At 38.2% G+C, this 13,361-nt stretch overlaps 1 protein-coding gene across 3 annotated transcripts in view; it reads left to right on the top strand.

Annotated features, from left to right (window-relative positions):
* Positions 1–13,361, top strand: part of LOC139937187 (transient receptor potential cation channel subfamily M member 5-like) — a 56,114-nt gene that overhangs the window by 17,459 nt on the left and 25,294 nt on the right. For all 3 annotated transcript variants that reach the window (XM_071932248.1, XM_071932249.1, XM_071932250.1), the window contains 4 exons: positions 1,569–1,698; positions 3,473–3,650; positions 10,885–11,054; positions 12,914–13,094. In XM_071932248.1, coding sequence (XP_071788349.1) covers positions 1,569–1,698; positions 3,473–3,650; positions 10,885–11,054; positions 12,914–13,094 — 659 coding nt within the window. The remainder of the gene's footprint in view (positions 1–1,568; positions 1,699–3,472; positions 3,651–10,884; positions 11,055–12,913; positions 13,095–13,361) is intronic.

The raw sequence follows: 13,361 nt of genomic DNA, 5'->3' as shown, positions 1-13,361 counted from the left end.
GTGTGCTAATTACCCAAATTTTGAACCACCGCTAGTGACCGAAAAGTAAAAAAAAATGATAAAATATGCCATGATGTTTCAGTGAAACACCACAAACGGTAAATGAAAACGTGTATATTCACAATTCTTGTTTCCAATGATTCAACTTTACACGAAGGCAACGGTGCAGAGCGGCGGTACCGCACGTTCTGTACAAAGAAATCTAATCCTGCTCTTTAATCGGCCGTCCAGCTGGAGGTCTCCTATCTTTTTCCACTGGTTATAGAAAGGGGCATTGTCAGGGTATTCTTTTGTTACTCTGCGGTTTTGCGGGTCGTTCGAGCTCCTTCTATTCCTTCCTCCATGATTATACATAGTTGGCCCAAAGCCTAGCAAATCTTATGGGGATCAAGCTTTTTCTATTTATGCTCCAACTCTTTGGAATCAATTACCCACTCATTTGAGGACTATCACCAACTTTGATATTTTGTAAAACTCATCTCAAAACAATTCTTTTTAAAAGACATTATCTTTGTTATTTTGCATACTTTTTATTACCTTTTCTGTGGTGTGATATATTGTTGATTGTCTCGTATTGGTGTATCTCATTGTTTGTTTTTGTCGTACTTATTGTACAATGTAATTTTGCTGTATTTTGCCTGTATCTCTTTTGAGAGCTTAATGTTTTTTATATAGGTAAAAAATACTGTGAAGCGTTTTGAGATTTTTTTGTAAGACGCTATATCAAAATAAAGTTATTATATTATTATTATTATTTTAAAGTTTACTCTGTTGAGTATAAAAGTTTACTCTGTTGAGTATAACAGTTTACTCTGTTAAGTATAAAAGTTTACTCTGTTGAGTATAAAAGTTTACTCTGTTGAGTATAACAGTTTACTCTGTCGAGTATAAAAGTTTACTCTGTTGAGTATAAAAGTTTACTCTGTTGAGTATAAAAGTTTACTCTGTTGAATATAACAGTTTACTCTGTCGAGTATAAAAGTTAACTCTGTTGAGTATAAAAGTTTACTCTGCTGAGTGTAAAAGTTTACTCTGCTGAGTATAAAAGTTTACTCTGTTGAGTATAAAAGTTTACTCTGTTGCGTATAAAAGTTTACTCTGTTGAGTACAAAAGTTTACTCTGTTGAGTGTAAAAGTTTACTCTGTTGAGTATAAAAGTTTACTCCGTTGAGTATAAAAGTTTACTCTGTTGAGTATAAAAGTTTACTCTGTTGAGTATAAAAGTTTATTCTGTAGAGTGTAAGAGTTTACTCTGTTGAGTATCGAAGTATGTATGTATGTACTCTGTTAAGTATCAAAGTCATTTTGAGTATCGAAGTATACTGGTTTCAAACGCTTTTCATTGACCAACTCGACTAATCAATGCATCGAGTCCCTTTAAGAGACAAGCCTGTTGTCTTGTGGATTTTCCCCAACAAATAAAAAATGTCTAGAACTGTTTTATTTCACTTAGTTACATGTATCAAACCTCTTTCTAGTAATACTTGTATTCAATGTTCTCTTTTTGTTAGTTCATTGAAATCTTGTTCCCAGTAAGTTATGCTATTTTTTCTGTTGGTATTTAACAGTGTTGAGCTGCAGGATATGGGCTTCAGTCGCCAAACCTCTGGCTATGATTTGGGCTTCAGCAAGAACTATATGAGCGGCAGTATCCAGTTCATGTCAGATGGTGCTGATCTTCGCTACAAGAGACGCAAGGTATCAACTACACCCTTTAATAAAACTGTTGAACATGTTTTGCGGATGGGGCATGTTCCCCTCAGTATTGGAATGTCACTAGCAGCACATTTTTTATTTTTGTTTGTGTTTGTTTTCTATGCGATATTGCCTAACATCACAAGGCTAGATGGCCTATTCAAGGTGAGAGATAAGCTCTTAAAGGATTTGGGTACTTTTTGTAACACAAAACACGATGTCCACAGACTTGCATTTAAATGAACACATTGCCTTGGATCGGACCGGTTGGTCTAAAAAAAAGCGTTTGTTATAAAATGCACATGATCAGATGATTGGAAAGATGTTTTAAAAGTAGAATACAATCCACACAAAATTGCCTCGAAATTGCATGGTTGTCCTTTTGCTTTGCGAACTAACATGGTCGGCCATTTATGGGAGTCAAAAATTTGACTCCATAAATGGCCGACCGTGTTAGTCGACAAAGTAAAAGGAAAATCACACATTTTAAAAGGGATTGGGTGGATCATTGTCTTCTACTTTTTAAACACCTTTCCAACCATATTCATTTTATAACAAACAATTACAAACGCTTTTCAAAGACCAACTCAACCGGTCCAAGGCAACGTGTGCCTTTATCTTATACCGTTTGAAGATAATGATAGTAAAAAGTGGACCTTACAATATTAGTTGCTGTGGTGCTGTACTTTTTGAGAATTGAGTAAAACAGTGTCATGAAAATACGTTTTTACGTGCTTAAATAATTTTTCGTCTCATGATCACTGAGACAATTTTTTTTTTCATGACATTGTTTTACTCATTTCTCAAAAACTACAGCACCTCAGCAAGTAATATTTTCAGGGAAGCTTTCTACTATCATTATCTTCAAACAGTGTAAGTTTGAGTGTAAATCTGTAGACATTGTGTTTTTTGTCCTACAAAAAGTCCATGGACCCTTCAACTGATTATTTAGCCTTCAACCCAGATTAACCTTCACCCATGGACACATTGCCACCTACTCCTGGGGCTGAAACAGGGCTTTATGGATGAAGGCATTTAATTGGTATCATTCATCAGAAGCCAGGCTGGTAGGAAAGAATGCACTAACTAGTCCTTACTATAATAAGTAAAGAAAAAAACGGATTTCACAAAGTACGCCAAAACAGTGGGAAAACAACACCTTCTAAACGAAATTGGTAATTTTTCTTTCATACTTAAAATTTTGGCCAAAACCTCTCTACTCTCCCCCCCCCCCCCCCTTCAAAATATTCCTCATCTATATACTCTCGTTCTTCTGTCACGTTGGCATTTTTGTTTTCAGGCAGCAAAAGAGTACTGCAGTCTTCTACTATCTGTAACTCACTGTCCCAAAGAAAAAAATGAGAAAAATTAAATGGGGACTAAAAATTAAAGCTGGTTGTCTGTTTTTGCCTTGTATGACAGTATGACAATGGCCATTAGATTGTGAAATGTATTTTTTAATCATACGTAGTTCGTCTTAGACTTTATGACAAGTCGTTAGGCGCTGCCTATTTGTCACAAACACACATTCCACCGTTCATGCAACAGTCACAGTGCGATTATACATTCATGCAACATGTAGTTACCACTGACTCACACACATACTGGGACCGAGGATGGGTGTACCGTCCCCAGAGCTACACCGCGCTTAACAATTACCAACTTGATTTCAAGACTAAGTTCGTCCATGAACTGGTACTCTCCTTATTCTCCCGCCCATATATTGCCATATGTGTTTCGCTTGAATCTTTCAAACTATTGCTTGCCTTTTTTTCAGTATATGGTTGTACATCCCGATGAAAATCCCGACACGATTGTACATGCCATGGCCAAGAAATGGAATGTACTTCTCCCAAAGCTGCTGCTGTGCCTTGTTGGTGGTGATACGACGACAGCCAGTTTGCCTATGCAGAGAGCCTTCAGCAAAGTGTTGGTAGAAGCCCTGCTGCGCACTGGTCAGTCTTTTCAAGTGTTGTTCTTAACAAACATTACATATGGCAAGTTGTGGCAGAGCGGATAAGAGCCCGGGACTAAAGCTCTGCTGGGTCCTATTTTATAAAGCTGTTAGTAATCAGAAATTTTTGCTTGAACAATTTAGTGGGGTACAGTCATAACAATGTAAACTTTTAAAAATACACGTTTTTGTGCTTACAGGTTTTATGAAATTGGACCCTGGTGTTTCTGTTCACTAGGGTGTGGGTTCGAGTCCCGGTCGTGATAGCCTTGATCAAGGCGCTACAGCCAGCCGCGACCTGCAAAATCCCAGTCCCCGTCACTGAGTTCCGCCAGCGCACCCCATACATAACACAGTGCATATAATACGTGTACAGCGTATACGTGTACAGCGTATGTACACACACATACCTACTGTATGTATGTACATTACATGTACCATCTGTATGGTACACGCACGGTACATCATGAGTACTTTCTAAGTAGCGCCTTGATGGTTTTGTAACAGCCAAAATTTAGGGTGGAGCTCATTATGGTAATGTTTACTAACAACCCGTTCTCATTGGTTGTTGGTTGACCTATAAACTCTTGCTGCGATGTCAATCACAACGTTCTGCAAGCACACGCACGTGCTCCGACGTAAACAACAAGCCGTGGCTGCTGTGCGAAAAAATGCAATAGCGGCGGGCGAGAGGAAGAAATCCCTACCCTAAAACAAAGTTGTGTAAATCAATGGTGTATAATTTGCAACAGTAACCTACATCGTGGCACAACTGCAGAAGCTTTCAACAAGATAAAACAACCAAGTTTAATGCACCAATCATGGATTTAGAAATAAGAAGGAAGAAAATGGGACCATACAGTGTGTGAAGTGTGTTTGAGAAAAGTTCAAAAAGTATCAAGGTGTCATGGGTTTCCGGCAATGGCTACTTGGTTAGAATTATGTTGGGCATACCCCATCCCCTTGAAGCACTAACATTTAATAAGATTCTGTTTTCCCCATTTCAGACCAGATGAGATAAGAAACCCAGCTGTTTATTTTGTCTACACATATTATGGATTTAGAAATAAGAAGGAAGAAAATGGTTGTGCCACGATGTAGGTTACTGTTGCAAATTATACACCATTGATTTACAACAGACTCAATACTTTTTTTTCTCGCTTCCATCTTCTTTCTGACTCTCAGTACGGGTTTCGAGCTAAACACTCTACAGACATGGCGCTTATTCAATTTGTTGATAAAGTGTCCACTGCTCTAAATAATAAATTGAGCACTGTCGGTGTCTTTGTTGATCTTTCGAAAGCATTTGACACCATTGATCACTCCATTCTCCTTGACAAACTTAATTTCTACGGCATAAGAGGTGTTGCTCTCAAATGGCTTTCTTCGTATCTTGACAATAGACAGCAGTTCACTTCTTTTAAAAATCACAACTCTCCTTTGCAAGAAATTCATCATGGCGTTCCACAGGGTTCTATTCTTGGCCCACTCCTCTTTCTGCTCTATATTAATGATCTGCATTCTTCTTCTTCCCTTCTGTCTTTTACGCTCTTTGCAGATGACACAACTATTGCTTTCTCTGACTCCAATCCGGCTAAATCCTTAAATATTATGAATGCCGAACTTCTTAAAGTCTCTTCCTGGTTTAAAGCCAACAAACTTTCCCTCAATGAACACAAAACTAAGTTCATGCTCTTCAGTAAATCCTCTCATCTCTCAGAAGATATTCCTATTCTTCGTATCGACAATAATCCTATCCTTCAAGTTCACTCCACTAATTTTCTAGGTGTCATTATTGATGATCAACTCTCCTGGTCTGAACACATCTCTTCCATTACTAAAACCATTTCCCGCAACACTGGTGTTATGTCTAGACTTCGTGCTTTTCTTCCTCCCAAATCTTTGGTATTACTTTATAATACCCGCATTCTTCCATATCTTAACTATTGTAATATCATCTGGGCACAAGTTTCTAAAAACAAACTCCATTCATTATTAACCACTCAAAAAAGGGCCATCAGGATATGCACCTTATCGCATCCCCGAGAGCACACCGCACCTCTTTTCGCACAGTTACACTCACTAGCACTTGCAGACATTAATAAACTTCATACGGGTATCTTCATGTACAAATTCACCCACAACCTTTTACCCACCTCCTTTCGTTCATTCTTTACCTTTGTCCGTGACACTCATGGGTACTCTACCAGAACACATAACAAATCACACCTTTATGTGCCATTCACCCGCTCATCATTCCACTTAAAAACACTTCGTTTCTTTGGGCCGCGTCTTTGGAATGGTTTAAGCCAGTCGATTAGATCACAATCATCTGTGGGTCGATTTAAACGCGCCTATAAAAGAGCTCTCCTCTCCCAGTATTTGACATAGTTTGCCTTCTCGCTCTCATTTTACTTTTGCCTAAGTCGTCAGCAAACGCTTTTTTATTATTTCTCGATTTCTTATTCTTATTGGTAGTATTATTATTATTATTATTATCATTGTTATTATTATTGTGCAATTAGTGTTCTCATCATTGTTGTCTTCGTCATGTCTGTCTTTGTTCGTTTTGTCAGTCCGTTCGTTCTTGTCCCCGTTTATTGTCTGTCCCCAGGCATCCCTACATACGCCTCGGCTTCCAGATGATGCCCCCATACTCTATGTATTTATTTTTTCTCACCCTCATTAAATAGCTTTGTTTATTGGTTATTCCTTAAAAACATTGTTTGTACTCTGTTTTCATGAAGTATGGAAATAAATATCAGTTTGAATGAATGAAATGAATGTGTTACGTTTCTCGCAGTAAATCAAAGTTGGGGATCGAAAATAAATTATGTGTTGGTCAAAAACATACCAGACGGTAGAAGATGGCGTGTGGCTGAACAACAACTACAAGTAAAGATCAATTTCATAAACTAACTCTTGCCATACTACTACACTACAACGTTACACTTATAGTAAAGCAGCTTCCCATTCAGGGACAAATCTACCAGCTACATTGTACTGATGCTAGTCCTCGTGTTATAATGAAACGCAAGACAACGGGGCCAAGGAACCCCTCCTCACTTTGAAGTTTTTTGACACCGTACCGACCGAGCGAGGCTTGTCCGGCTCACATCGGTAGCCCGTGTACCGTCCGGCAGCGCATTCAGACCCATTATACATCATAGTGACACCACGCTCATGTCCATACAGCTAGCGTACAGCGTTACACACACAAACATACACACATGGACGTGGCATGATTGCTAGCAGTAGTACGTCATTCTCAATCGCGCTTGTGATTGGCCAATGTTTAGAATGACATGCCCAGATCATGCACGCCCTTTTATCGGAATTCCGATAAAGCTGTTACAGACCCATCAAGGCTGTTGTTTGAGCCACGTGTGCGAGGTTGAAAGTAGAAAGACACGACCGTACTCACGACTTCGCTATACTGTTCTCACTGTACAATGTACTGTATACATGTACATTGTTCGTGTATGCACAGCGTGCAGACTGCCGAATCGCGCCGGGCCGGGGCACACTACGCCAACAGCCTTGAGTCAAGGCTACGGTCGTGACAATTAAGACACTACAACTATTATTAATGTGTCCTTCGGATGGGACATTATGCCGTTGGTTCTGTGTGTTGTGTAATGCACATAAAAGAACCAAGTGCACTTGTCGAAAAGAGAAGGGGTTCTCCCTGGTGTGCCTGGTTTGATTGGCTGCATATTGTGCCACAGCATGTTGTAAACCTTTACATGGTGCTACGTAAAAGGAGTAGTGTCACTGAGTGATGGATATGATTGCTATGTAAGAAGCCACTATTATTACTGCTACATGTTTGAGTAGGTTGGAAACTGCATGCTCTATACCAACTCAAAGGGCCTACTGGGTATGTATAAATGCGAAAATTAGTTTATGACCTGACGTTTCGACCCGACAGTCTTTCTCAAAGGCGTAATGACAACACAACAAACATTAACCGGTATAAGGGCTATTCCAGCGTCACTCGCAATTTCACTTTTTTGCATCCTTTTACATGTTTTACAAGCTTAGTGATGTATTTTTTTAAATACAGGGAATTACTCTTTCATTTTTGGTATGGTTATATACTCGGTATCTAAGGCATTACCCTAATGGTATCAAAAAAATAACACGATACTAAATTTGAGCATGACACTGTTGGACAAAATCGTCACTCGCATTTCATGAAAAGGACATGCCAAAAAATGTCTCTGTTTTATTTGAAAAGTTTCCTCAAACCAGATGTACTACAACCAAATTGTTATATGAACTAAACACCTACCCTACTGAGGTATAAATGAGGGTATAAACAAGAATCTAAAACAATAAACATTTTCGTCACTCGCATTTCACTTTGTCCGCTCATTGTGTTGTGCACAAAATGAAGCTTTTCCTCCACAATCCTGATCAAGTCTTGGCCAAGTCTTTTTAAAACAACCAAAAATACTCAAAATCAAAATACTAATTACATAAACAAAATGTATTTACTGAAATATTTACAAAACAATGAACTGTAATTAAATTATCCGAGCAATTGGTTTGGCATTACTCAATATAAGGCATTAAAGGAACATGTTGCCTTTGATCGGACGAGTTGGTCTATAAAAAGCGTTTGAAACCGTTTGTTATGAAATGCATAATGGTTAGAAAGGGGTTTTAAAAGTAGAATACAGTGATCCACACAAATATGGCTCGAAATTGCGTGGTTTTCATTTTACCTCGTTGACAAACACGGTCGGCCATTTATGGGAGTCAAATTTTTGACTCCCATAATTGGCCGACCGTGTTAGTTTGCAAAGTAAAATGAAACCCACGCAATTTCGAAACAAATTTGTGTAGATCATTGTATTCTACTTTTTAACCATATCTTTTTAACCATATGTATTTATAAAAAACGGTTTCAAACGCTTTTCAAAGACCAACTCGACCGATCCAAGGCAACGTGTTCCTTTAACACAATGGTATTAGGAAAATTAAACAACACTTAATATTCATGAGCATGACATAGGTCACACATTCACATTTTTGTTCACAATCGACCAAGGAAAATCTAACCAGGATGACTTTGGAAAAATGGTGCTTCCCGCCTAGGAGGACGACCAAAGATTCTCCCAGAATCTTGCAAATCCCTCTAGTGTATCTGCCCATGCATCGAAAGGAACCTTTTCTTTTTTGTTTGCTTTTACTGGAAGTTTCCCTGTGTTCTTGTGATCATCATACTTTCCTCCTGCTTTCTTTTTTTCAATGTAACGCTTCTGCCTCATTTTGCCAGTCAACACCATTTCTGAAATACATGGGATAAACGTAATAAGATTATATTAAATACAAGAGTTTATATAGGCCTAATACAATAAATTCAGAAAAAAGTTAAATTGTGTAAATCATCTCATAATATACCAAATTATCAAATTATAGTTGTAATAAATCAGAGAAACAGTTTTACTTTCTATAGTTTTTTTACACCTAAAATAATATGCGAGGGCGATCTGAACAGCGAGAATATTTGCATGTATCCATTTTCTAAGGCCTACCGTTTTATATTTTTACAACCCTCAATACCACAAATATTATCTTTTAATTACAACAAATAATTTATTTTTATTTACTTTGGTAGTAAGCTACTACATACTACACATAATAATGATCATAATAAATTACCTTTTGTTTCAATACAACCAGACTGGATAGCAGAGAATTGTAGAAAGCGTAAGGATCAGTAAACTGCAGAAGCGCATGTCCTAGTTAGTGCTACATGCGGCTTTGCGATGACGTTCCTATGGAGATGCAATGCATCCTGGGTACCACAAATTATGCCTGCCCTGTTTAGGCCTAAAACAATAGGCTTAAGTAATGCTAGTAAATGTAGTACACTTTCTTACACATTACTTCCCTCAAATCTATCTTTGAACACATTCTTATAATGGAAAATGGTACCGTCAATCACATAACATTTCGCCACTCACATTTCACGCCACTCACATTTCACGCCACTCACATTTCAAATTTCAAGGGCCTCCTATTATAATTATAATGTGGTTGGTATTTTGTTTTAATAGGCCTACTTGGTGCTTTTATACTTGGTATTGGTGGGAGAAGCAAATTTTCAATTGCCAACAATACAGTCACAACTAGTTGTAAAACACAATTAAAAGGGGAGCTTTTCGTCACTCGCATTTCATACCTCTCTGCACCCAACAACTGTGCACCTACAAATCTTAAAGACAAGTCATGGGCAAGTTTTTGTTTTATTTGTTTAAAGGTATAAGGTCATACTAGTAAATTTCATGAACATTTTGTAAAACTGCTTTTTATGGGAAAAATGAAAAAAAAATATAAAAAAATGCACATAAATATTTTATTTTTTACATGTAAGCTGAACATAACAAGGAAGAAACGTGACATATTTCATAGAAAACAATAACTATTTGACTAAAAAAAGTATTTTCCTGGTCCTTACATTCGATAGCAATAACTTAAAAATAAAAAGGAAGTTCAGGGGTGAATTTGATTCTTTGGGTCTATGTCCCTGTTTGCTGGGAATTGCCCATAAGCAACTTGTAACATACAAGACCAAGTGTTACAAAGAACAAAGGAGGTCGATTTTTGTTTGTTTTTTGGTTGTTAACAGGTTGTTTCTGACTGGAACACCCAAACAAAAATACTGACAGCATAAAGATACCACCAACATTAGAGCTAGAGAGCTCAGTTGGTAGAGCGCCAGCCCAGTAATACGGAGGTCTCAAGTCCAACTCTAGTAAATAATTCTTTAGTTATGAGCATTTATTGTACTGTCTGTTTCATACCAGGGGCCAATTTCATAGCACTGATAAGCACAAAAATTTGCTTAGCATGAAATTTTGGCCTCGATAAAAACAGAAATGCCAACCAATATTTCACGTGGTTTTGAGGATAAACAAACAACAGTGGAATACAAGTAACAAGCAATATGCAAAAAATGGAAATATGGTTGGTAATCCTGTTTTTATCAAGGAAGAAATTTCATGCTAAGCAAATTTGTGTGCTTAGCAGCGCTAGTGGGCCCAGATGGGTGGTTGTTCACTGGTTGGCTTGTGGTATGATTCGATTTGTCGGCCAGGCGTTGACTACAAGTTATCGGCTGTGCGATGGTTAGTCAACAGGATGTTATGTAACTGTGTACCCATCAGGCTTACTTTAGTCAACCCAAAGTTAAACAAAAATTTGTACTGACTGTTTCATTCCAGATGGGTGGTTATTCACTGGTGGGCTTAACTGTGGGATGATTCAGTGTGTCGGCCAGGCGTTGACTAAGTACGTTATCGGTCGTGCCATGCTCAGTCACCAGGATGTTGTCGCAGTTGGTGTGGCTCCTCTCGATGTGCTGAGCCAGGATAAAAAGCTGCTTGGATCCGAGGTAAAGAATGGGTCCTGTTGATTTGGGGGAAAACCAATCTATGTCTTGACTGTATATATTTAGACCTTCCTGAAGCCTGGCTCATACATGTACTTGCAAATGCGAAGCAGATTTTAATGTTATGGGGTTGTTTTCACAGGAGTAGATGCAAACTATTCGTTGTGATGAACATGTATCTTTAAAATTTGTATCGCATTCGCAGCTGCAGCAAGTAAGAACCTGGATTTATAGGCTGTCGATCAGCTCGCTAACGCGACTGATGTCAAGATAGTATTCATTTTTGGTTTTTACTCATACACCGATGTGTGTAAGCACTGTATACTCATTACTTTCCCGAGTGCTGTGAAAAAAATATCACAGGCATATTACTAGGGTGGGATTCGAACCCACGACCCTTGCAATTCTAGAGCAGTGTCTTACCAACTAGACTACCGAGATTGCCCGGTAGCTATAGAGGCAGTTAAAATCTATGTTTTGGCAGTGGTCGTGGGTTCGAATCCCACCCAAGTAGCATGCCTTTGAATTTTTGTCACTGGACTCGGTGAAAGTACTGAGTATACAGTGCTTGCATACATCGGTGTATGGGTTAAAACCAAAATTAAAATTCTTTATCTCCGATGCAAATTCAACATCTATTAGATGTCATGATACGTATTCAACTTAATTGGTTCAGTCAGGTGACGTGTTGGATGCAGGCCATAAGCTCTTTCGTGTGCAAAAAAGTCTGATCCTTGACGTCACATCCTGATTAAATTTTCTATGGGGACGGTATTAGGAATGAATGGGATATTAAGCTAAGAGTCATGATGCACCATTTAATTATCACCATTTTAAAGGCAGTTGACACTATTGGTAATTGTCAAAGACTAGCCTTCACATTTGGTGTATCTCAACATGTATGCATAAAATAACAACCCCGTGAAAATTTGAACTCAATCGGTCATCAAAGTTGCAAGATAATAATGAAAGAAGAAAACACCCTTGTCACATGAAATTGTGTGCGTTTAGATGGTTGATTTCGAGACCTCAAGTTCTAAATCTGAGGTCTCGAAATCAAATTCGTGGAAAATTACTTCTTTCTCGAAAACTATGGCACTTCAGAGGGAGTCGTTTCTCGCAACGTTTTATACCATCAACCTCTCCTGTTACTTGTCACCAAGAAAGGTTTTATGCTAATAACTATTTTGAGTAGTTACCAATAGTGTCCACTGCCTTTAAACTGTGAAGCTTTGTGGGTCTTGACCTTAGTCTTGGTTCCAAGACCATTGGTGTTGCGCGGTCACACACAACCAACGTTCCGATTATGCACGGCAAAAACTGTACAGGCTTGTAATGAACGAACGCTATAGCGGGCGCTCTGTTTCTCTGGTTTAGATCTCACCATGTCTAGAGTTTGTGCTCATGGTGAGATCTAAATCAGAGAAACAGAGCGCCCTCTAGCGTTCGTTTATTACATGCGTGTACAGTTTTTGCCGAGCATAATCGGAACGTTGGTTGTGTGTGACCGCGCAACACCAATGGTCTTGGAACCAAGACTATTTTGACCTCTGTATAATGTCGGTTTTGTACTCATTATAATTGGATATATGTTTTCATTTCCCGTGTCTAAATTTGTTTGTTTTGTAAATTGTTGTGTTGTATTGTCATGATTGTTGTGGGAACCCTAGGCACTCTGTCGATGCTAGGTGCGTGTTATTACTTTTGCTTATTATTACACAACTAAATACTTATTTGCTTACTGATTTTTGGGTTTAATGTATATTTTCAAGTGATTTCCTGAATGTAAAGCGATTTTTTGTAAATGCTACACTGTATATCAAGAACAAATTTGTATTTCTTTTCTTTTATTTACTTATTAGAGGGACCCAGTCGAGTACAACATGATGAGTTACGAGGAGGACAGTGGGAGGAAATGCCTTGAACCGAACCACACCCACTTTATCCTGGTTAAAGACAAAGACAAGGAGAGTGTGGATGAAGCTAAGATTAGAGATAAACTAGTCAGTATGATTGCATCACGTAAAATCAAAGGAAGCAAAGGTACACGTGGATCTTTTCTTGAATTACTAAAAAAAAGCTACTTGCTGTCTTGATTTGAGAATTGCGTTCATGTCATCTCTTTGAGTTGTGAAGAAAACATGTGCCTATAATCTTTTCAACGCCTATTCATCCAAAGTACTGTTGTAGAGAACTGAAGGACAAATGTCCTCAAAGCTGATGCCAATAAGCAGATGACGCCATATGTCATCATAACCAACGCAGAACTATCCTGTCATCGAAAACGAAATCCCTCAAATATTATTATTA

This window comes from Asterias amurensis, chromosome 5, assembly GCF_032118995.1.
Source record: "Asterias amurensis chromosome 5, ASM3211899v1".
Lineage (NCBI taxonomy): Eukaryota > Metazoa > Echinodermata > Asteroidea > Forcipulatida > Asteriidae > Asterias > Asterias amurensis.
Note: the sequence above shows the minus strand (reverse complement) of the source record. Positions and strands in the feature narration are given on the sequence as shown.